This window comes from Trematomus bernacchii, unplaced genomic scaffold (genome assembly GCF_902827165.1).
Source record: "Trematomus bernacchii unplaced genomic scaffold, fTreBer1.1, whole genome shotgun sequence".
In the NCBI taxonomy this organism is placed as follows: Eukaryota; Metazoa; Chordata; class Actinopteri; order Perciformes; family Nototheniidae; genus Trematomus; species Trematomus bernacchii.
In genome coordinates, this window is record NW_022987803.1 from 7,767,351 (window position 1) to 7,792,163 (window position 24,813).

The window sequence follows — 24,813 nt, forward strand, 5'->3', positions numbered from 1 at the left end:
AAAAATTCAAACGCCTTTGCATTTCAGTGAGGTCTTATCTACAGTACCTTCTATATTATTTTTGCTCTTTCATATCATATTACACTTTGTTTTTTTTTCTAGGATTGCTTTGTAATAATTTGTACAGTTTTGCATGTTATAGATGTAATCATTTTTGTTTTCGGTTTGTTGTTTTACTTGCTCCTTTTTTGAACGGTTTGGGCGTTTTACTGAGGATAACCCACTACAGGTGATGTAGAATCTGTTTTGCACAAAAAAAAATATTTAAGGTGTAAGGTCAAAACAAAAAATAATGTATGGAACTGGCTGCCACACTTATGTGGAGAACTCATTATATTAACCTGACTCCGATGTATTTCAATAAAGCGGAGGGCTGTTACAAATACAACCCCGTGTGTCGCTGTGTGGTCATTACGCTGACAAATGTACATTCTTAAAAAAAACTTTATTACAAATTAACAGCAGAGGTTTTTACAGCTTTACAAGATATGCCACTCGAGGAAATGTTGCTCAAACATTTGACAGCAGCTATACGAGTAAGGACACATGTTAAAAGGACGGACTAACTGAGAGATCACTCTAATTTAAGGGCGACTATCATCTATTCACTGTAAGGCAGGAGTTTGGATTCAGCTCTGTTCCTGGTGCAGCCCTTTCCTTCTGTCGTCATTACATCGTCACACCAAGCAATGAAGAACCTCAATATCAAAACAAATGTGAAATGAGAGAAGGCTTTTATAAAGTTCATGAGTCATGTACAGCATATATAAAGAGCGCTTGTTCCTTAAACTTCTTGCACATTTGTTGGATTTCATGTGGAGTTTCAAATTGGATGTGAATAAATGGCCTGTCTAAACATCAGGTTAATGAACCAGGATCGATTTGATGCTGAATAATAATGCAGGCGCAGTGACGGGTGCAAACTGTTTACATGTAGCCATGAAAAACACCCTGCCTCCGCCCAAACTAAAGAGAGGGCGGTGTAATGTCCATCACTCAGTCCTTTATACAGTTACAGTAAAAAAAAACATCCAGTGCATCTGTTAGAGTTCTCCAGTGTTTCACAGGGCACCATCAGCACCATCAGCACCAGCAGCACCACCCAATCCATGGTGGGGTGTAAACTGGTCAAAGTTTAAAGTTCCGTTTTTTGAGAGTGGAGTAAAGCTGAGAGGACATTTTAAGGCGTGGACCCACACCACCCTCAGCCCTCTCTGGCAGGATGTAGCTGACGTCATCAGTGACAGCTTCCGCTCTGCGCTCCATCACCTCCTCCGCCCTCTGAGAGGCTCGCTGTGGATCTTCACATTCTTTCCCTTTCTAGAAACGGAGAGTCTTTTCTACAGTCCTCTGAAGTATCGAGGTGGTGTTCAGGCGGTCCCTCCGTCCTCCTCCAGCACTCGGTGGATCCCGTTGCCAGGGCCCCCGAGCACAGCCTGGGTGGTGCTGGTGAGGTCCCTGACGCTGCTGTGCCTCGATTGGCTCTCCAGCCTCTGGGTGGAGCCGTGGCGGGACAGGCTGTCCAGGCGGGTGGTGCTGCAGTGGCGTGGCGGGTCGTGGAGGCGGGGCATGCTGCCGTAGGGGGGGTGCTCGTCTGCTGCCCGGAAGCTGGGGGCGGTGTACCTGCGACAGAAACAACAGCGTCAGGAGGTGGACTCTGAGGGGGGGTCAGAATCTGAGAGCTACACCCACCTGTCGTCACGGTTGCGGTGCAGGCTGCCATGGTAACTGCTCATCTTTGAGCGGGTGCTGCGGACCGAGCCGGCCCGGCTGGTGCTGCCGCTGGGGGGCTCGTCCAGCATGGCCAGGTGGGTGGAGGAGGCGTGGGTGGAGGTCCCCTGGGTGGAGGTGCCCCGGGACTTTCTGACGATGGGGGTGTTGGGGTCCCGGAGCAGCAGCTGGGCGAAGTCGGGCTCCTTTAGCACCTGCCGGCTGTCTTTCACCATCCGGCTGCGGCGGGTGGATGGGGGGGAGGAGGGGGCGGAGCAGGAAGAGCAGGAAGAGGAGGAGGAGGGGGGGAGTGGAGGGAGGGAGAGGCGCAGCAGGGAGGGGAGGGACAGGGGGAAGGTAGAGAGGCGGGGGGTGTGGTAGAAGAGGATGGAGGAGTGGGTGGAGCAGGCGGGGGGGAGAGGGGGTTAATGCTCTGATTGGAGGGGGGGTGCAGAGAAAGGCCAGTGTTCACCACCAAGCCACACAACTACACACATCTACATGATGTCATTAGCCAATCAGATCCTGTGTGCTGCTGGTGGGCTCCAGGTGCCCCTCATCCAGCCCCTAACCACCCAGCCTCACCAGATTCAAAGAGAGGACATGAACATTTGTCTAATGGCTTATCATGAGGGTGAATGCTAAAGTTTGAATCTGTTCATGTCAGTAAGGACTTCTGTAGTTTGAACTTATCAGTGGAGTCAAGTCAATTGATCCCAATACATTCATCATATTTAAAGCAATTGTCTTCATATTGATTGTGTATGTTTCTTTCTATAAGAATATGTAAATATGTTTTATGCAAGAATAAATAATGAGATTAAAATGTACCGCTCTTGTTTTTATTTAATAATCACTACAAAGGGATGAAATGAGTTCTGCTCACACTTCCACATCATGTGAGGAGCTCTTAAGATTGTGTGTGACTAGTGTTGAGCGTCTTCTATCAAACTCCTCAGTGTCGGGTATAAAGTACGTACTCCTTGCGTCTCTTGCCGTGGAAGAAGCCCGCCCACTCGAAGCACGTCTTCTTGCTGCCCACCCAGAACACGGAGGGGATTCCCACGATCAGCATCATCACGTACTTAGTGAGGAAGAGGGCGAGGTCCGGGCGGCTGGTGTGCTCCACCTGCAACACACACACACACACACACACACACACACACACACACACACACACACACACACACACACACACACACAGGAGGTTAATGCTTGAGAAGTGTGTGTGAGAATTAGGCCAGTAGGCTAAAATGTTGAAAAAAGTCAAAGTATGGTATTTGGAGGAAAGAAAACGTCATATAATATATCTGAAAAAACATAGAACAGTACGTCGAAACATGTCATGGTATAATATGGCATATGTCAAAAATATCAGAAAAAAGGACACAGTATAGTATGTCCAACATATAAGAAATAAGACATAGTATGGTAAACCGAAAGAATGTCAGAAGAATTTTGAAGTATTTTGAAAAAGATCTGAAAAAGCGACACACTATAATAGTATATAGTATGTTGAAATGATCATGACATTGACATTTGATGACATTATCAAATCTTTTAAATGATACCTCATTTAGGTTGTTGTCGGCCACTGAGACTTTAAATGAACGACTGAATACTTTACAGTTCACATCACTTTCCATTCTCTGAGACGGAGGAGGAAGCTGCTGCCTTCTGTCTCAGAGACAAGGCTACAGAGGAACTATCTCTGCTCTCATCAGTGCACACACACACACACACACAGCATGCAGTCACACACAGATGTAGTCATCGTGGCCTCATTATGAGCGGGCCAGGCGGAGGCCCCGGGGCCCGGCCCAGCGATCCACTCATTACACAGAGAGATAGGAAACTACAGGAAGTCCTCGTTACTCACTGCGGTCATATGTTCTGCTTCAGGACATCATGGACTTTAATAAAGCCTCAACGAGATGGAAGACTGAAGGACACATACGCCATCTCGTGTGTGTGTGTGTGTGTGTGTGTGTGTGTGTGTGTGTGTGTGTGTGTGTGTGTGTGTGTGTGTGTGTGTGTGTGTGTGTGTGTGTGTGTGTGTGTGTGTGTGTGTGTGTGTGTGTGTGTGTGTGTGTGTGTGTGTGTGTGTGTGTGTGTGTGTGTGTGTGTGTGTGCAGCCTCAGCAGAGTGCAGCTCCCAGCCTCAGGGAAACCTTTTAAGATAAATATAGTAATGCACTTTGAGTCTCAGCTATCTTCTGATGCACGTTATTGACTGTGTGTGAAGGCATTCTGTGTGGGGGGGGGGGGGTTGAGGATGAAACTTTGTGGACTTCTACACCTAGAGGCATCTCTGCAGCGCACTGTTAGCATGGTATATGGAAACAGAACAGACAGCATCACATCTGCAGTAACTGTGATGCTGTGCAGCTTGATCCCACTGACCCAGGAACACACACACACACACACACACACACACACACACACACACACACACACACACACACACACACACACACACACACACAGGATTACTGCACTGCTCTCTTACACAATGCAGTGTTTACGTGCCAGATTAAGAGCACCACTGATCTGACTCAATGCAGCACCGCCCCCCCCCCAGCTGCAGCTCTATCAGCGAATACTGTTACTCTCGTGGTGTTTATTCAGGTGAGATAACGTCTAGGGCTGTACCGAGTGTCCCTTTACATTTGAAGATTGTATTGATATCTGAGAATGACACTAGAATATCTATCTAAGCGCCATACCTTAAGAAATCATAGCTTTTGTATCATGGTTATATAAATGTGTGTTATGGTGCCGTTTGGTAACTGCTAAACCGTTACGTTAATAAAGGGGGGCCTCCCTGTGTGGGCCATCATGAGAGCAAACTGTGAAAATGTAGTATGTTTAAAGGCTAAACATCAACAAATAAGAATTGAAAGCAGAATATTACATTAGAAATAGACTGGTACACTTATCCTTTTCTAATATATTTCGACCTCTGTACTTAACAAAGGAGTTTTAGGAAATGTTTAAATCAACAAAGCAATCAAACGCAGCCACCATTGAAAATGTGTTGTACATTATATTATTACTATTACTAGAATGACTCTAAATACAGTTTGAACATGGACGTCACCATGACCCTGTGTGACAGCTGTGTGTTCGGCTGCTGAAGACACGCAGCTCGACTTATCCCTGTATCGTCTCCTGTGTGTGTGTGTGTGTGTGTGTGTGTGTGTGTGTGCGTGTGTGCACTCTGTCGGCTGTTGTGTTTACATGCAGGACACACACTCTCTGTGAGCATCGCCCTCTCTAATGTCTCTGTGTGCAAACACATCTGGCAGCCTCCAGCTGTTGCCTCCTGCTCTGTCTCCCTGCTTCCTTACAGGAGTCCCAGTTGTGCTTCTAATGTGTACAAACATCTGTGCAAACTGTGAGGCGCGTCATGAATCCATGCATCAGGGCTTCAGATACCAGAGGTCCCCGAAGGACTTTAAATCTGAGGTGAGCTGTCACCTGGATGCTTCTGGATTATTTGACGTTTTCATAGAGGGTGCTCAAACATTTAGGGTTTCCCATGAATGTACCGGTCGCTACAGTGGAATGTTCTACTGCAACATCCCTGTCATGCCTCTGCGCCCCCCACTTTGAGAAACACTGCATTAGTCCATGTTGCGATTTCAATCATATTTGATTCATGATGCAGTGTTATCACCATATGGTGTTATTGTCTTCTATCATCTCAAAAACATTGCCAGACTCCGGCCTCCACTCTCTGACAGAAACACTCGCACACGCCTTCATCACATCCCGTCTGGACTACTGCAATGGAGTCCTGTCCGGGGTTCCCAGCTAAACCCTGGCCAGGCTCCAATACGTCCAGAACCCTGCCGCCAGGCTTCTCACCCGCACCAAGCCATGGCAACATATCACCCCCACCCTCATCCACCTCCACTGGCTGCCGGTCGAGTCCCGGATTCAGTACAAAACCCACCTCCTCACGTACAAGTCCCTCCATGCCCTTGCCCCCCAGGACTTATCGGACCTCCTCCATCCCTACACCCCTTCTCTGAGTCTGCGGTCCTCAGACACGGGCCTGCTCTCCATCCCCCGCTCTCGCCTCAGAACTGTTGGTGACAGGGCGTTCAGTGTTGCGGCCCCCACCCTCTGGAATGCACTTCCTGCCGAGATCCGTAAGGCTGCCTCCCTGGACATCTTCAGATCATCATTAAGAACTCACCTGTTCACCCTGGCCCTCGGGCCCGAGCCCTTTCTTGGTCCCCCGGCTTCCTTTATTTTTGTTTGCCCTTTGATTGTCTGTTTGTCCACCATGTACAGCGACCTTGGGTCCCTTGAAAGGCGCTATATACATATCATTTATTATTATTATTATTATTATTATTATATATATACAGAGCATATATTCTACATTTCTACCATCCCTTATAAATCACGTTTCCTTCTGTGAAGAAGGAGAGACATGTGCAGGTTATCTGATGTGATGATATCAATGTGCAGACAAGCTGAGCTAGTACTAGGCTACAACAAAGGGAACTCACAACATATTTCAGACTTGCAAGTGAAATCTATTTTGTGCCCAAAGCAGATTTCATAAGTTATAAATAATGTACGAAATGATATTGGGAATGATTAGTGGAATGCAGCACAGGCTGCAGATGATGATTGGTTCAGTTTAAACCCCATGAGAAGCTTCTGGTCCTCACCTGGTAGGGGCAGGGGATGTGGTAGTCCCGACACTGCTCCTGGACCCAGGTGGTCTCCCAGATGCTCCGGTAGCTGTTCTCGTACAGGTAGCAGGCCAGGACCACCAGCAGGGGGACCAGGTAGAGCACGGAGAACACGGCGATGCGGATCATGAACTTCACCAGCTTCTCCTGGTTCTCCTTCTCCAGAGGGATCTCCATGCGCACGCGGTTCAGAGCGGCGATGCCTGCCAGCAGCAGCGCCACGCCCACCTGCCACAATGAGAGGGGGGGGGGGGGGGGGGGGGGGGGGTGATGCTTTCACTCAGATTGAGAGGGAGATCATGGCGTACAGACTTGATCTGTTACCATTAGATTTCTTAAAAGAACTCTTTTCTTTGTATTTCGACACTACAGACCTGTGGTGTAGCCACCATTTCAAATGTTTGGATGGGTTCAACTTGGTGAGATACACCGTGCTGAAGTCCCTGTGTGGGTGGTAGGTGCTGCAGTGCTGTGCCACTCACACGTCTCAACACATGTAAGAACGCTTGGTGAACATATAGTTATTCTTTTCTAGATCTTGGTCCCAAAAGAATCAAATGCAGGTAGACTTTAGATGTTCTGATACCTCTTGGTACTCAGGTATTTTGGAACCAATACCCAGCCGTGCACTTTGCTGTACTACTGATTCATTCAGAATCAATATCTTAGTAAAACCAATACAACACTGCATATATTGTGATATACATGAAGTATAATGAATAGCACTGTGCACATTTTACTTTAACTTCACATTTTTATATAAATATTTGCATTCATTTTTTAATTGTATTTTTAGCATGTATTCCACATATTATCCATTTGTTTATATACTGTAGATATTTGTTTTTCATTTCATTTTTGTTTTAATCTTTAAATGCACTTATTTTAACTTGTTTATTTTGTATTATCAATAAATGTATTATTTTTGTTTTGTTTTATTGATATCATTTTAAGATGGAGCCACTGTCACCAAACAACGTAAGTATTTATAATTCGGACTAAAATAGAAGTAACAGAATGAAATAGAAAAGATCTCACTGTATGTTTCCACATGATCTCTAGTGTGTAATACTCGTCCTCACCACTACATCCAGTCCCAGAGGGGCGATCAGGAACCAGCGCAGCGCCGTCAGGTTGTACAGCCCCACGAAGCAGACCCCGCTGATGCTGTCCCCCTCGATCTTGTTCATGGCGAGCAGCGTCACGGTGAGGACCCCCGGGATGCCCCAGGCGCAGGCGTGGAACAGGAGCGCCTTCTTCTCTATGGCCTCGCTGCCCCACTTGGGAACAGCAGCCAGGAACCAGGTGATGGTCAGGATGACCCACCACACACTGCCCGCCATGGTGAAGAAGTACAGCACCATGAAGAGGAGGGTGCAGGCCTGGGGCAGAGACCATGGAGGGTCAGTACCAAGGACCGGGCAGTGGAGAAACAGCATCAGAACACACAGAGAGCTCTTACCTTGTTATGGGAGCCCTGGGTCACGGTGGCAGCCCTGAACCTGCCGGGACTGGCTGCGTTACAGGACACGTTGTCCTCCAGCAGGAAGCCCAGGAAGAACACCAGGGACACCATCATGTAGCACACCGCGTAGAAGATGATGGGGCGCTCCGGGTAACGGAAGCGCGACACGTCGATGAGGAAGGTGAGGAAGGTGAAGAGGGTGGCGGACAGACAGACGATGGACACCACCCCGATGAAATAGCGGGCGAACGCCAGCTCCTCGCGCGTAAAGTACATGTTGGAGCAGGGGGGGGAGCAGTCTCGGACCCCCAGGAAGGAGTAGCCCAGCTCGGGGTTGATTTTGAGTTCTCTGGGACACCAGAAGCCGTAGTCCCTCTGGACGGAGATGGGGGAGTCGGTGGACTCTGAGCTGGACAGCAGGTCCACGGGACGGGGGTACGACTCGTCACAGTCCGGGAACCTGAAGGAGTCAGAGGGGGGGGTGAAGATTACTCACACTGCCAACAATATATTATACATTTAGCATTTGAAAGATTCTAAAGATTGATGAATACATTGGTCTGGTGATTACAGGGCATTTCAATAAAGAACAAGAAGTTCAACTTGCAGATGCTTTTCAAAATCCCACTTGCACAGGCGCCTCATTATGACTTCAAGCTTCTCCGGGAAAGATCATTTGTTTAAGTGGGTATTCGATTATTTGTATCTCTCAATCACATTATCCCAGCTCCGGGAAGCAGCTGAATACCTGAGTTATTCAAAAAGAATATAGTAGGGAAAGAGATAAAGAAAGTACTACTCAGACGACATGAATACACCCTTCTAATGCAAGGCTCTACTAAAGTCAAATAAGCTTTTTAGACCACGCTCTTTCATTTGAACACATATCTTTTAGCCTAACCTTGTCTCTGCATCTCCTCATTCCCACTGGATCAGGGACTGTATGCTGTCTATATATATAAAGCATATGCATTAGAATAGATACTCCACAATATAAGGCTCTTCTTAAGAACATACAACTATTTGTGAATGACGGCTCCTTAGTACAGTAGGTGAAAAGGATTCTTCCAACTGTAAAACGACTGTGTCATGTCTGTCCTTGTGGAGATATTGCATATTGTCATATTGATTTTTCATTCTTGTAACAATTTGTATTGCCTTTTATTTATGTTTTGATGTAGTTATGTCACTTCTGATGTTTTGCTGTTTGTATTCTCAGCTCTCACCACTTGTTTGGTTGACTGAATCAATTATCTGGCAGCAGAACTCATTGACCCGCAATGATGTTTGAAAAAAATGTCACTGTTAAGCAGCCAGTTGTCTTTCTAAAAGCATGGTATTCCTCTATGCCACATTTCTGTGGTTCAAATGAAGGACATTTACATCTTGCTCGGTTGCTGCATTACTCCTCTGTTTAAATTACAGAGATACATCCGGGGGGGAAGTGATTATTTCTGATGTACCCACCTGGTGCACTCCATCTCCTGCGGCCAGCTGACCCCGAACATGTCCATGAGCTTGTAGCAGTCGCTCCTGGCCTGCAGACAGAGGCGGCGGCAGGGCAGAGTCATGCGGCCGTACTCGGTGCACACGGGGGCGTAGAGCGCACACAGGAACATCCTGAGGTCCGGAGAGCACTGCAGGTTCACCATGGGATGGAACGGCTGCAGGGGGAGACAGAGGGGAGGACATGTGAGTGAATATAAATCACACCAGATAAGACCAAGCCAGAGAGTTCCTCCAACTTCACAGTGAGGGTCTAAGCAGGCACAAAGAGATCAGTGGAGCATGTCTCTGACACTTTCTGGAGATGAGTCCATCAAAACAACTCTGGCCTCTTTCCTAATAATCCCCTCCACCCCCCATGATATCAGTCCCCCCCCCCCCTTCCTCCGTCTCCTCCTTCCCTCCAACCTTCAACAAGCGGGGCGACCCCCACCATTTAAACACACACACACTGCTGCTGCTGACAAGGCCTTTGTGTTGCAGGGAGGACCACGCTGTGATTGACTGACACACTGCGCTCACACTCGTACACACATGAGCCAACAGAAGTATATTATTTACATGCAAACACACCCACGCAACAGCACAATAATAGTCTCACACACACAAACTGAGCCAAGAGGCGTTGGGAGAGCAGGAAGCATCCGTGGGACATGTTGTGAATATGCAAATGTTTCAGGAAGAGTGTGTATATGGGGGTGGGTGGGTGGGTGGGTGTGTGTGTGTGTGTGTGTGTGTGTGTGTGTGTGTGTGTGTGTGTGTGTGTGTGTGTGTGTGTGTGTGTGTGTGTGTGTGTGTGTGAATACATGTGTTGGAGCGAGCATGGTTGCGCAGACATACACCTCTGTGTTGTTGTGTGTGACTGAAAGGCCTGCAGCCACACCCAAGCTAGTCAGACACATGCTCCTCCTCCCCCGAAATGTAAAGACAGAGGTCTGTGACAGACAGGGAGGGGGAGAGAGGGGGAGAAGAGGAGAAGACAGGCAGGGGGCAATTTGTCTCTGTGTTTGTTAGGGGGGTGGATGTGAAGTATCACTGAGAGTTATTTTTACCATTTTGTTCAGCGTACATGAAAGGAGCCATATAATGCTACTCTTCAGGTTCATATCAGTGTGTAGTGTCTCTACTGGGACATGCCTCCATGCTGTAATGTTCAAAAAGGTCTTTATTTGTCTCATACTGCCTGTGCTGCAGCACCTCTTTTCACCCTCTGTCTGAAACCAGAGCCCAGTCTGCTCTGATTGGTTAGCTGGCCGGCTCTGTTGTGATTGGTCAACCGCTTATAGATGTCCTTTACTTAGCCTATCACATACAACGTGTTAGAGCGATAGCCAATAGAAGTGCGAGTGTTACAGTGTGATGTCACTATGTTACCTAAGTCCAATGGAGGTGTTTCAGGCAGGGGGGATTTTAGCTTTTAAAAACATTTAAAAAAAAAAAAACTTACGACAGGAAAGGGAAAACCCCAAAAAGCATAATAGGGCCTCTTTGAACAGAGATAAGGACATATGGACAGGAAGAACCCAATTTAGCTCTCTGTGTATTTTTGATGATACTTTCAGAGTTTGAAAATCTTAAACCGGATTGAAGCAGTGATGGAGAGATGGAGTCAAAGGAGCAGCTGGGGTTTATACAAAGACACATAAGGCTGTGTTTACACCTATCACTAGAGTACTTATCTTCTTCTGACCCTAATGTAAGCTTAGAACAACTCAACACATCTGAACCACGTTTAAAAAAATCTCAAAATTGGATTTTGGGTAAAAACTGATCAAATTCCCTATAATCCTACATGTAATACACGGTAAACAGTACACAGCTTTAGAAATGAACAATGGCTACAGCATCATTTGAGCTTAGAATGCAGCCATAAATCATGGGCCAGAGATGGAGGGTTTTTGCTGATCTTCTCACTTGTTTGCTACCTGAACAAATGTGAGCAGAATATTCGAATGTGTTTCCACCATGTGTCTACATCAGCATATTTGATCCTGAAAGCCTGTTTGCCTGCCACCCACATTGGATGTCTTTATGTAAAAAGGATTATAATGGGTGTTAAAGCACAAAGCAGCCACATCCACGCAGCTTTTGTCATCCCCTCGTTCATATCACTTTTCACGCGAGACAGACATATGGGCTTTGAGGTAATCAGTCACTTCCTTTGTGAGGGATCAGCGATGGGATGGTAACGGTAATAAAAGGACTTATATTCAAACGTGGAATCCATATTGATTCATATGTATTTTCAAAGCCAGAGGAACAACTTAGGTGACTTACACGGCTGGAGGCTGTCATATCTGAGATCAATCAACCGCTCAATCGTGTAATTTCTGTACAAATGGAGGCATCACGTTTCATTGAGCACCACTGTATCGTAGCATGCTGCGAGTCAGAGCTATCTATTAGGCGTAAACACTTCTGCTGTGAGAAGATCCACCTTGACATGGGGCTGTTACTGCAGACGCACAGCATCAGGCACACTGTGCTGCAACACACTCCTCAAAGGCTAGGAGATTTCTACCAACATTTCAACATTATTCCTAATCTTCCAATTATTTGTATTTATTTATCCAATAATTGTATTTTTAATTTTTATTTAATCTTGAAATGTTTTGTTTTGTCGGACTGACAGTCCCAAACCGAAATACCATCAGTTTAATATAATAGAGATATTTAAGAGAACCAGCAGATATTCACACTAAAACCAATAATTCATTCATTGATAAATTGCTTTAAAAAAAATCCACATAATAACCCTTAAAGGTGGGGTATGTAATTTATTTCAGAAACACTTTTTGTTATATTCCATGGAATGCTCTTAACATCCCGATAGCAATGAATATATTAAATGCTTTGACAATAAATTGATCTGTGGAAGCCATAGCGCTTTAAAAAGCACGACCAATCATTTTAGCCGGCCCGGCTAAAATAACTGGATGGCCTACCTGCCTGTCAGCCTTCCATCTCGTGCCCTCATTGGTCATGTGCGCGTTCGTGTGTGTTGGAGGAGGGGCTCTATAAGGAAGTGGCAGATTTTTTCCGGGTTGTGTATTTTCAAATTCTTGCGCACTCGAGCCGGTTATCCAAAATTACCTACCCCACCTTTAAGTGAATAATTAAGTGACCAATGCCAGTCTCCAAAAAAACACAACAGTTGTATGAAGGTTTGACCTAGGAATTTGCCAATCACGAAGTGTTTCACTTTTGCATCAATAATCTTAGTTAAAAATAAGTAAAAGTATGCACTTAAAGTGAAATAATAAAATATCTAAAAACACCTGAACATTTACAGAAACACAAACTACATCAAGAAAAAAAAGATATTGCGATTGTGAATTTACGGCCATTATACAAACATTATAGATAGAATCTACAATTCACAATTCAAATATCTTTAGATTTTTACATTTCAGGCACAGCATTGTCAGAGAAACAGAGAGGAATGTAAGACAGTCTCTGGAGAAATAATCCTGAGTTTCCCCGGCTCTGCCATGGTGCTACTGTGCCTCTCTCTGGCTCTCTGTGCTTTCGGTTGCCAGTGTGCGGTCCTGTGACTCCCATTAGTTATTACTTCATCCACAGTGCCCTGTCAGCGCTGGTTAACCACTCAAACATGATCTAATGCAACTAAAGTGAGCTTGCATCTTCACTCTCCCACTCTGCTTCCCGCAGGCTACAGATATGCACCATAGAACACAATGTACTACACTTTACACTGCATGGCAAACAGAGATGCCATGAGAGACGGTTGAATAAATATATAGGCTACAGGAAGTGATGATCTACTAGGGGAGACCTCAGCCTCGGTTCATATTCATCCCTCTCCCTATTCATCATGCTTCTCTTTTTTTTCTATTTTTACACTGCTCCATCACCCATCCCTGTCCTACCCCTCCTCCATCTCTTCAGAATCTCCATGCGGCCATTTTATCACTGTCAGCCCATCATGCTAGCCGCTGAGGGCCGGACTGCTGCTGCTGCTGCTGCTGGTGGTGGCTGATGGGACATATGGCTGGGCGCAGCTTTCCCCACACAGAGCAGTGTCTTGAGGCCCTGCGGAGCCCCCACAGTCTCCATGGGGATTTGATGTTAATGGCCACACTGGAAACAGCTGGTGGAGCGCTGGTCCGGTGAATGGCCAGAGGTTGGTCATGGCGCCGTGTTAGGGACAATCAGGCTTGTAATACTCGGCTCCGTAGAGCACTAGAGGGGTGGTATGCTAATGTGATTTCAGCTTCTATCCCCACTGCTACAGTCATTACGTATTCATGAGTTTCTTTGGGGATTTTTGATCTCTGAAAATGTGGTATAATATGCCACTGTGGAAATAGCGAGCTCACACAGAGTCAGATGTGTCAGTTATGGCGCATTTCCACTACACGGCCTCGCTCGGCCTCGCTCGGTATGGCTAGGCCTCGTTAGGACTGGCTCACTTTATGGCGCATTTCCATTACAGTTTAGGAACTGGGGTAGTATCTATAGTAACGCAGTGTAGGCGGAGCCGTGACGTCATCTTCAATGAGAACCCCAGAAAAACAACACAGCCGTTAGCTGTTAGCACTCAGAGCTCACAGCTCCTCATATCTGTTCAGAAACTAGACAAAAGTTAAACAAGTACAAACCACAGACTGCCTGTGTCATGGTGAATACAGTCGCTGCTTTATTTATGTCTGTATAGGCCGTTGTTGTGAGTGTGGACGGTCGGAGCATATACTGCGTTCGCTTAGCCAATCTCCATTTAGAACACACGCATTTTAAAAGGTTTTTCGCCTGCCGTCTGTCTGCAGACTTGTCAAAGCATTAATTCATGGTTTTTACTAACCGGTATCAGTATGTTGTTACTTCGGCATCATTTTGAAACGTGTATTACAATTAAATCACGGTCAAATATGTCCATCTTGTTGTAGTTGTAGCCCCCTTGCCAGCGATGCTCTCTCTAGTTTAGCATACTCAGCCCGACTCAGCCTCGTTGTCTCTGGCCCTAGACCCACGATTTTATGAGGCCAGAAAAACTGTGAATTAGGACCCGCCGGCCGGTACTAGGCCCAGTGGAAACGCAACCAAAGACGGGCCGCTGACGTCACAGCCCTCTTAAACCGTGCTCCGCGCTGTAGTGGAAACGCGCCATTAGAGGAGCAGTGGATTCTGGTCAACATCAATCCATGGGTAGGTATACGTGACACACTTATTATGACTTATACATACAGAAAAAGTGGTTTTTAACATATTGAAGGTAATGTATGTTCTAAAATTTAATTTCAAATATGAATGAGTGCTGTGTGGGCTGCTGCATAGTACTGGGGATCAGTTCTTACGGCGGTGGAAAGAGGTTCAAATCCAGCCCCTCTATCTGCCGCTCTCAAATGCATCTCTCTCGTAAGGCTAAATTAGGAAAAAAATTATATTGGAATACAAAATATTGCCATTATCTGACATTTTTAACAAAATAAATGATTACAATAAGCCAATACGGAGGGTGACTACGGGTAAATGAGAAGTGTTTCCTGATAACTGACAGCTTAAATATATGAAACACCCAAGACTGAAATGTCTTACAAACTGATGGTCTAACGGAAGACGAAAACTGAAGAAAAAAACACTAAAAAGAGAGCCGGATGATGCACGTAGACAGATGGCTGTTTTCTGCTAAAGTGTCATAGCAAGAAGAAACATGTTTTTCTTTAAACAACATGTGACACTTACAAATAAATGTAGGAAGAACTATCTCTCCATCCATCAGAGGAAGCTATATGTTCCCCAGTCCTGTCTTACTTTATATATGTTTGACTGCATTGTAAACAGTATTCTTTACAGTAGACATTTTACACAAGTGTACCAGTCAGCCATGACCATATGAGAGGGAGTCAGCATGAGACATTGTATTCCTTACACCAGTGTTTCTACTGCTATATCATTCTGTAGTAGAGAGTACTGACCAACGCTTGTTCACTGTAGTGAATTGCATCAACCCATTCCCTGATATGTGAATCGTCTCTGATGAAGCGGCACATATCAGCTTTGAGACTGGAAACCACTGGGCTGATTTAGCATGTCTAATAAATACTGAAATCTTTCACAAACTGCAATGAGGAAAAAATTGGGGGATATTATTTCAAATCAGATTAATTTTGGCATGCAGTCCAATGTGGTTAACATGCATGAGTTTACCTAATGTGTAATTTTGCATATATTTGCATATTTTAGTTTTAATCCCCAGCCTTTGAAGGACGCAGAAAAACAGCGTTGACCTTAGTTTCACCTCGCCGGTTTTCTGAGATTACCCGGCGTGTTTTTAATCAGATCAAGATATTAAATATTAATAAGGCCTATTCATATGAAGTCATCCGAGGGTGGCCGTATGTATCGCCTAATGCTAAAGTAATTAGTTTTTAATGGAGGCTCGGGGTCTGCTGCTGAGATGTTAGTGACTGATGAATTGCTGACAAAGAAGCCCACCGAGGCCAACTGGTCTGTGTTGAGTCTCTCTTTTAGAAATACCTCCCGGTCACCTCTCCTCCCCTCACCCCCCTCTCTGCTTCTGACCCTTTCTCTCCCCCCTTTCTCCTCTGCTGCCATTCCAATTCTCCACATTTCCAAGCTCAGCGCCATGGAGACGAGTGATGCATCACCAGGGCGGAGGAAGAGGAGGAGGGAGGGAGGGAAGAAGAGGGAGGAGAGCAGGGTTCGAGGGGGTCAGGGTGCGGGGCGGAGGGGACCACCTCCCGGGAGGCAAGAAAGCCTCTGCTGCCTTTGTTAACAGCACAATTGGGACTGTTTCCTGGGCAACGGGTGAGCCCTGCGCAGGGGGAGGGGGAGGACAAAAGAGTAAGGGGGTGAGGAGGAGGCAGGGGGGGTGAGAGAGTGGGGAAGAGAGGAGAGAAGAGGGATGGGTCGGCCGAGTCAGCCGTGTCATTCACCGCTAAGAAATGTTTGAAAACCTTGCGCTGTGACAGTGTGTTAACGTCCTTTTACACACACACACACACACACACACACACACACACACACACACACACACACACACACACACACACACACACACACACACACACACACACACACACACACACACACACACACACACACACACACACACACACACACACACACACACACACACACACACACACACACACACACACACACACACACACACACACACACACACACACACACACACACACACACAGAAAGGTTGTTGTGGACCAGCGACTTGCTCTCTCTTAGTGCTCCTCTTTCAGTCCACTGCCAATAAACACGGTGTTGGACATTAAATAAAACAAGAGGCTCCTTTATAGCCTGGGTCACGCTGAGTAGGATTTATCAGACCATGTTGTGTCTGTGTGTGAGTGTGAGTGTGTGAGTGCTAAGCTGGGATACATCTTCACTAGCTACCACATTGGGTATGTTAAAAGGTGTACTTTTTAGTTGACTGCAGCACATTTTAACAGACTTGGAACCTTCAAAAAGCTTTATCAGCCTTTTACTGAAACTCACACACACACACACACACACACACACACACACACACACACACACACACACACACACACACACACACACACACACACACACACACACACACACACACACACACACACACACACACACACACACACACACACACACACACACACACACACACACACACACACACACACACACACACACACACACACACACACACACACACACACACACACACACACACACACACACACACACACACACACACACACACACACACACCCCAGCTCCTCTTTACAAATCCATTCACACAGCATGGGTGGAGTATCTGGGTTATTGTACACAGCAGCTGTAACATGACACAGTTTATCTGAATGCGTTGTAAACCTGAGACAAGGGGCTGATTTAACGACCTGAAAGGAGGAGGAAATGAGTGCAAGTGGGGCAGATTAAAAACAGACCATTGTGTCACCGCGCTGCATTCACACACAATAAATGCGACTAATACTGTGTAAAGCTGAAATCAAGATGACCGGGAAAAGGCTCGGCCATAATTATTCTTCCATTTTGCCAACATAGTTAGATATCTAATGCAGATTTCTGCACTCGGGACAAAATAACAAGGCTTGTTCTAATGGTCACTGGATGTCCACTAAGACAACATTCTGGGTTTTGGCGTCCTGTAAACAAACCCCTCTTATCAACCTAATTGAATGAATACCTTCAGTTGGCCCTGACCTTTGCTGGTCCCATCTGGCCCCAAAGAAGCACTCAAGCAGTTCCTGTTCTCATTATTTGGACCAGGACAGTAAAGACGGTTCCAAAAAGAAAAAAATACATTTTTGATACATTTATGCCAAATATCTGTGATGGCATGCTGAGGTCCAAAGCTTCGAAAAATGTTCAGCATTTACTATGTCTTCTGGTAGCTGTACAATAAAGCTCAAGGCAAAGCCAACTTTCCACTAAACAATACATTTGAATTGACAATTCATAGAATATTAAGTATGTAATGCTTTCTGTATGTGATGCTGTGCTTTGCAGCCATTACTCATACACTCAACGGTTATCTCTCAACACATCAAGCGCCAACCTTAAACACTGATGTGAACAACACCACACGGTAGTTCTTTCGAAATGTTTTTACTCAGAAGAAAAAGCATTCGGAATAATGAATCAATAACAGAATCATGACATTCATGTCCTCTCCTCGCAAGAAAATCCTTAAAGCATATGCAAACGTAATAGCTTTATTATCATCTACGTCCGTTATAGAATGAGATACGACCTGATTTCATACTGAAATAAATGCCATCTGCTTTTCACAGTACATAGCAGCTTAATTGATTAAATGTGATGAAGCCACGCTGCCTTACTGTAGCTAAAGTGTGCATTTATCTGTAAAGAAGGGGATTTTAGCCCATTTATTTTGGTCTTTTTGTAATGCCAGTCAAATCCGCCACGCTCCCACTTATGGTATACAGTATGGCACAATATCATTGTGGCACAGAATTAGCCGATTCCCAGCCCCGAGGCCGCTGCCCCACTTCAGCTGCGAGGTCATTCAGCGGTCAGCGATGGCTGCCGCAGCGAGCATCAACGCGGGAACAGAAAATCATGTTTATCCGAATCACCTTGTTAGTTATGTTTCCAGTTCAAACTAACCACACAATCTGTCTTTGTTCAAATCAAGTTAAAAAGGGTACTTTTATCACCGGGTAAATCGGATCTGCTAATGTGATATGCAGCTCATACTCCAAATATGTCCCCACTGTAAGCACCAGTCTAAGATTAAATACGCTACAGTGAACATCTGCACACACTAAACCCAACAAAATAAAGAACCAAGAAAGTTTTAACGATATCATGACAAATGGCACCCATTTTCCCAAAAGAACAAAAACGTTGAAAAGACCGTGAAAAACGAGACAGGATAAAAGAAACTCAGACAGACACCACTTCAGGGGGTTTAGACAAAAACTGCAAGAACGGCAGGCGTTGGTTCTCGTCCAACTCCCAGTTTCTCCACGGTGCGAGGCATTCATCATCATTATCGTGGCTATTCAGAGGACCTAATTCTCTTTCAAATCAACTGTCAATTCTCATTTGGCTGCCCTCGACATCTTATAGGCTTTGAATTCTCCCATGAACTGGATCTAGGGCGAGTTATCTGGCAAACAAGTGCCAAACAGAGGCACAGTCTCTGTTATTTGGAACCTATTGGGTTTCCGTGTGTCTTTTCCAAACCCAATGAGCATTTCTGAGAGCTAAAAGAGACTTAATTGTGGCTCCATGACCAATCAAAGTGAACACCGTCCAAACTAGAAGTGCCTCTCTCTGTTCGCGGCAACCCACACACTGAGATTAGCGTAAAAAAAGCTAACGTGGCCTCAAAGCAACACGGGTAAGCAACATCTACGCAATAAGGAAATTATTCTACTAAAAACAAGTACAATCTTAAATGTATTTTCTTGAATTGATCTTCAAAATCTAAACTAAATCCACAAGATTAGAGAGTGAATATTTCGGCAAAGTCAAGATAGTACCCTAAGCAGGGAGTCAAGAGCGCCTGCATGTTTCCTAATGCGCGTACAGATGTGATGTGGTGCGCTGTGAGTGGGCCAGGGCATGTTCAGAGGTTACATAACCCGCCCTCCATATCTCCCTCACTCAGTGTGTCTATGTTGAGTACAGCGTAAAGGAGGAGGCACAGCTGGTGTGCACATCCACATCATCCCTGTGCCAGGCGGAGCAGGGCGGGTGTCAAAGGCTAAAAGTGATCGAGGGAGTGGGAGCCAATGGGAACCTGATGCTGAGGATGAATAAGAAGGGATAAATATAGATGGAAGACTGAAACACAAACACACACAGATAGGTAGATGTTTCATCCAGTCTAATGTTTTGGTGCGGTTTGGCCAGTAATTGCTAGATAGATTGAGCTTCCAGAGGGATCAGCCTACGCAGAGGATGGGATTAAGTTAACGAGGTGATGCATCTGCTCCGTGATTGTTTGTAAATGTCTAACTCGTCATTTCAAAGAGGATCACACAGCCACAACAGTCAGATGCTGTGGCTGGTAAATCTATAGATAATCCGTGGGGTGGAAACGATAAAACAAGGACTAAACACGAGAAACTGAGCTTTAATCCTTCAGATGAAACAAAATGAAACAGTTGGTGTCTTCACTCCAGGGCTACGTTAACTTACTGCAACAAAAAAAAAAATGGTTTTGATGTGATGAGTCGCTACATGTTTTCATAAATCGCCTGTCTGTCAACATGCGACCAGAAACCATTTTTTAGACAGTTTAATAATGCACTGTTCTCCTGGCTCCCAGAGATAAAGTATTAAAACTTAATTTCTGCTTAATGTTTTGGTAATACACTCACTGTGCCTGGAGCTACAGGAGCCACATTAAAGTAGGCTAGCACTTTGATATTACCAACGCTCAGCACATACACAGTTAGCTGTAGTGATAGCTATATAGGCTACTGATGTCTATGGGGCAGGCAGTGCTGCAGACACACTAATCAACATGTGAGGAAGACTAATTATATCACTAACCCCTGTCCTGATCTGGCAACACATACATCCAGATAGAAATGCCGTCTGTGGGCTTCAATCTGTGAAGATGTGTGTTTGTGTGTCTGCGGATGTGTATTTCATTCCTGTATCCACAACAATGTGAGGCACAACAGAGGAAGAAAGCCAAAGGACTCAGGAATGGTAAGAGACGGAAACAAAATGGGAGGAAAACTGACAGAAATAAAAGGAGAGAAATTGTCAATTTTTTTTAAATAAATTAAAGGTATGCAATTTTCATTCAAGTGTTGTTATTTTTATTTTTTGGGGGGGATTAACGATAACGCATATTTTTTTAACTGGCACCCAATGCGTCGTTATGTGCTTAGCTTATTACTACGTAGGCCAAAAATATAAAAATTCTTCTCTCAATATGGGATTTATGAATTGCTTTGTTTAGGTGTAATCTTGTTTCATTCAGGCCAGTTCCTATGTTTGTTCCAAATCCATAGCTTTTCTTAAAATGCATTCATAAATTCATTAAATCCCTCACTAAAATAACTTTCATTCATCAGGAGTATACAAGTTAGGCTCAATATAAGGTTTACAATCCATTAACACATTAGTCTATAGAATATCACAAAATTGTGAAAAACTGTCCCTTCAAATATATATATATGGGTTCTTCTTAGAATAAGACAAATCGCAATGTTTGAGTTGGCACTACATTACATTACATTACATGTTACTTGTTAGACGCTTTTATCCAAAGCGACTTACATACTCAATACTGTGGGCAATCCCCACAGGAGCAATTTCTTGCCCAGGGACACAACGACATGCTGACTGCAGTGGGGTTTGAACCTGTGACCCCCTGATCCCAACACCAAGGATCTATTCACTGCGCCACACGCGTCCCCACTACATGAGGTGCTTATAGTCAGTGCATTACTACAGTAAATGGCGGTTGGCCTGCCTCCAGTTTGGAGAGACAGACCGGGCTTACCGTATGGAAGCTAAGCAATGTACTGCTGAGGCAGCAGCAAAACATATTTTAACCACCTAAAAATAGAACCACCTGAACAAATCAATATCAGTTTGTGTACTAATTGTATATCAAACCTTTTTTTACCGCTAAACCTTGCCGACGAACACCCCTTTGTTTGTTTTCAGGAACTGAAATTGTTATGTATGCTCTCTTTAAAGTCCCAAACGGCGTTGACAAAAACGGTAATTTTTCCTTGCAGAGCACGAGAGTCTGATTGTGTGAGTTGGTGTTTAAAAGGGTCTGCCTCTCTTTTAGCCTTTCTGGCCCTGTATGATGCAAAGCTATGTACTGCTTTGCATCCGCACCCGTACTCCTGTCTGTCTCTCTAAACTGGTGGAATACTGACCGACATCTACTATATGTAATACTGGGACTATGGACAAGAACATCATCAACCCCACTTCAAACTATCCCTTAAAATGATATGAAAATAGAGAAAGGCAGAAAAGTTCAGCGGAAGACAGTGGAAGGAAATAGACAACAAAGCAGAAGGCCACAGCGCAAATAGCAATGCGCAATTTTCCTTAAAATTGCCAAAAGTGTTTTTTTGTTTATAACTCCTTAATAACTGACATACTAATTAATATCTACCTTCTACCATATCTGACTAAAATATAACATTGCGTTTAAAAAATGTATACAATTAGATGGCTCAAGCAAAAGGCAGTTTGAGACAGGAAATTACAAATGCAAATGTATGTTACACAGGTTTAAATACGAATATTAAGATGGAAAAAAGTGCCGCTTTTTGTAATTTTTTTGTTAATCACCTCTGCTAAAAAGTGCATCCATGGCCACTATATCTAGCAAAGATATTTACTTTCTTCCTTCATTTATTTCCTTCATTTATAATAAGTCGATTTTTTTGTTTGGCCTTTTGTTATATGGCTTAAATAAATTATACTTCTCTCCCTGTCCGCAGCAGTACATTGTTTAGCTTCCATGCGAGTACTCATGTCCTCTTCTCGAAACTAGGGGCGCGTCGACAGCCGTACACAGTACATTATACACTAACTATGGAAATTACCTATGTGGAACCCAATTTCAAAAACAACCAGACTATCCATTTAAAGGTTTAATGTATTCCAGATATTTCACTCCCACTGAATAGGTGTAGCAGATCTGCAGTTTCAGTCCCGCTGCGGGTTAAAGTCTATTATGGTCTAAATGTAAAAAGGTATATCCCTGACAATGCAGAGAAATCACCAATGCATTATTTTCTGTGGAAATAAAATGATCAGTTTTGATCGTCAGCACATAATATCAGCAAATACCTGAGTTCTCGCTCACAATCTCATTTTGTAGACACACAAACCAGTGCTTAGATGGTAAAAACTGTAATTATTCTACTCCATAGTATTTAATTTCACTTTTTGTTATATCTTGTTAGTACATTTTTTTTTTATGCCGGAAGAATATTTAAACAATTTTGCCTATTTCACAATTGTATGTCTTTTACTTTTAAGTAAGGAATATCGTATGTTGCATTATTGGAGGAGCTTGAGAATCAAGATCTTCATTGCCAAAATGACGCTGTATCTACTGTGCATATGACAAATAAAGCCGTTGACACATTTGAAAGATGCATTGCTTTTTTATATTTTCCACATGTGGGCGGTGTACTGTACCTCCATGGCGAGGGCGGCAGTCTGCTGGTCGTAATGGTTCAGGATGTTGGGCATGTAGGTGGCATTGTATGGCAGCCCTTGGCACATGCGCAGGGTTATGGGCTCACAAGTGAACAGACTATGGCTCTCCCCCGCCGCGTCCATGGGGATGGCGACGCACACCGTCAACATGGACACCGACAGCACCCACAGGAGATCCATGACCGGTCCGTACAGAAGTAGCTTGTTAAGAAGAAGGGTTGAGCCCTGTTAGCATCCGTTTCATTCACCGGGAAAGGGAAATCACAAGGCTAAAGGTGAGTCGAGGACTGTCTGGTAGTCTCTTCCTCCTCTTCAGCTCACAGAGAAACACTCTGGGTCGGGCAGCGTAATCCATGACTGAAGATAGCTACATCCATCTCCCTGGGGATGTGTGTCACAGGAGCTCCATAGCCTGGGAGATGCTGTGGTCCTTTAAGATGCCGCGCTGTGAATGACCGCTCGCACTCCTCCCTCTCCTGCCTCGATGGGAAAATAAAGATGACGAGCACAGTTGGAGATGATGTTCAGCGTAGGATCTGAAAAATTAAAGCACAACATTTTAAGTGTATGTTTGGTAACAAGTCACCAGTAGTAGATTACTCAACATAGCTATTATGTTTTAAACCAAAAACAGGCTTTATCAATTAGACCTTTAAAAGACTACAACAGAACAACACACAAAAGGCTGTTTCAAGAGACTTGGTAATTGCATTTCACTGTGGTGGGTGGTTATGTAGATGACTGATAATAACATTTGCAGAGTTAATTAACAGCAATATATCATGCTAGGGATTAATAACATCAGCAAAGCATTTGCATACAGGACACTACATCACTCCTATGTTCAAACATTTCCAGGTTTTGTGTGGTAGTTTAGTTAGGTGACTTATCATGATTTATAGTATGTTGTTATTACTGGTATTAGTGTAATTTAGATGGAGCGACTTTACTTTTGCTACACTACAGAAAAAGTATTATTTTTGTCATCAATTAAAGCACATTTCCATAGCGGAAAACATTTACAGCTTCATTTACATGACAGTACACACCCATAACAACCCAATACATTTCCACTCACTGACATTCAAAAAAAAATATTATACACCTGCGTCTAATTATAACAAATATCAAACAAGCGCAGCTTTTTTAAAGGTTAATTATTTGAAATACCGCGATATTAGTGCGCCCATTAGCGTACCTGTGCTTCAATATTAACTGGCGCTCCGAGAGCTCCGAGCAGGGAATTCATAAATGAATTGCGCCTCATAAATGTGAGCGTAGCTAGCTACTACTAACGTCACCAAGAGGCTTATCACGGTATATCCTAGCCACTGCCCTCTGTACCTGCCTCCCTGCTTTAAAATGGTTGAATAAAACAGAATGTCAAGCGGCGCAGCGGAGACAAAAGATGACGGTTAGTTATCCTGCATGATAGTAACCGGGGCATATGTAGCCCGTGTACCGGTGTTATAATTCAGCGCACCGAGTCGGGCGGAGACGGAGGTGCCTGTTCATGAGAAACACTCCGGTAATAAATGTTAGCTAAAGTGAGTAAATTAAAGGCAACTTTACCTGAATGTTGTGCCGAAATTGCACGTGTAGCGACGGGGTCTCCGCCACTCCTCGAGTTGCTAACAATGAGTGAATGTCCCCCTAGCAGCACCCTCCTCCCGTCTCCTCCTGTCCTCCTCCTCTGTCCGCCTCCCCCCTCCGCATCGCTTCTGTCCCCCTCTCA

The 24,813-nt window shown here is 44.6% G+C and overlaps 1 protein-coding gene across 1 annotated transcript; it reads right to left on the reverse strand.

Moving 5' to 3' along the window:
- Positions 1–102: 102 nt before the first annotated feature.
- On the reverse strand, positions 103–24,791 carry fzd3a (frizzled class receptor 3a). Its single transcript, XM_034150358.1, has 9 exons — positions 24,651–24,791; positions 23,058–23,614; positions 9,354–9,550; positions 7,884–8,346; positions 7,504–7,803; positions 6,398–6,649; positions 2,691–2,839; positions 1,693–1,950; positions 103–1,623 (listed from the first exon to the last, which is right to left on the reverse strand). Exons 2-9 carry the CDS (start codon positions 23,256–23,258, stop codon positions 1,371–1,373), a joined length of 2,073 nt encoding a protein of 690 aa, XP_034006249.1. The 5' UTR covers positions 23,259–23,614; positions 24,651–24,791; the 3' UTR covers positions 103–1,370.
- Positions 24,792–24,813: the final 22 nt, after the last annotated feature.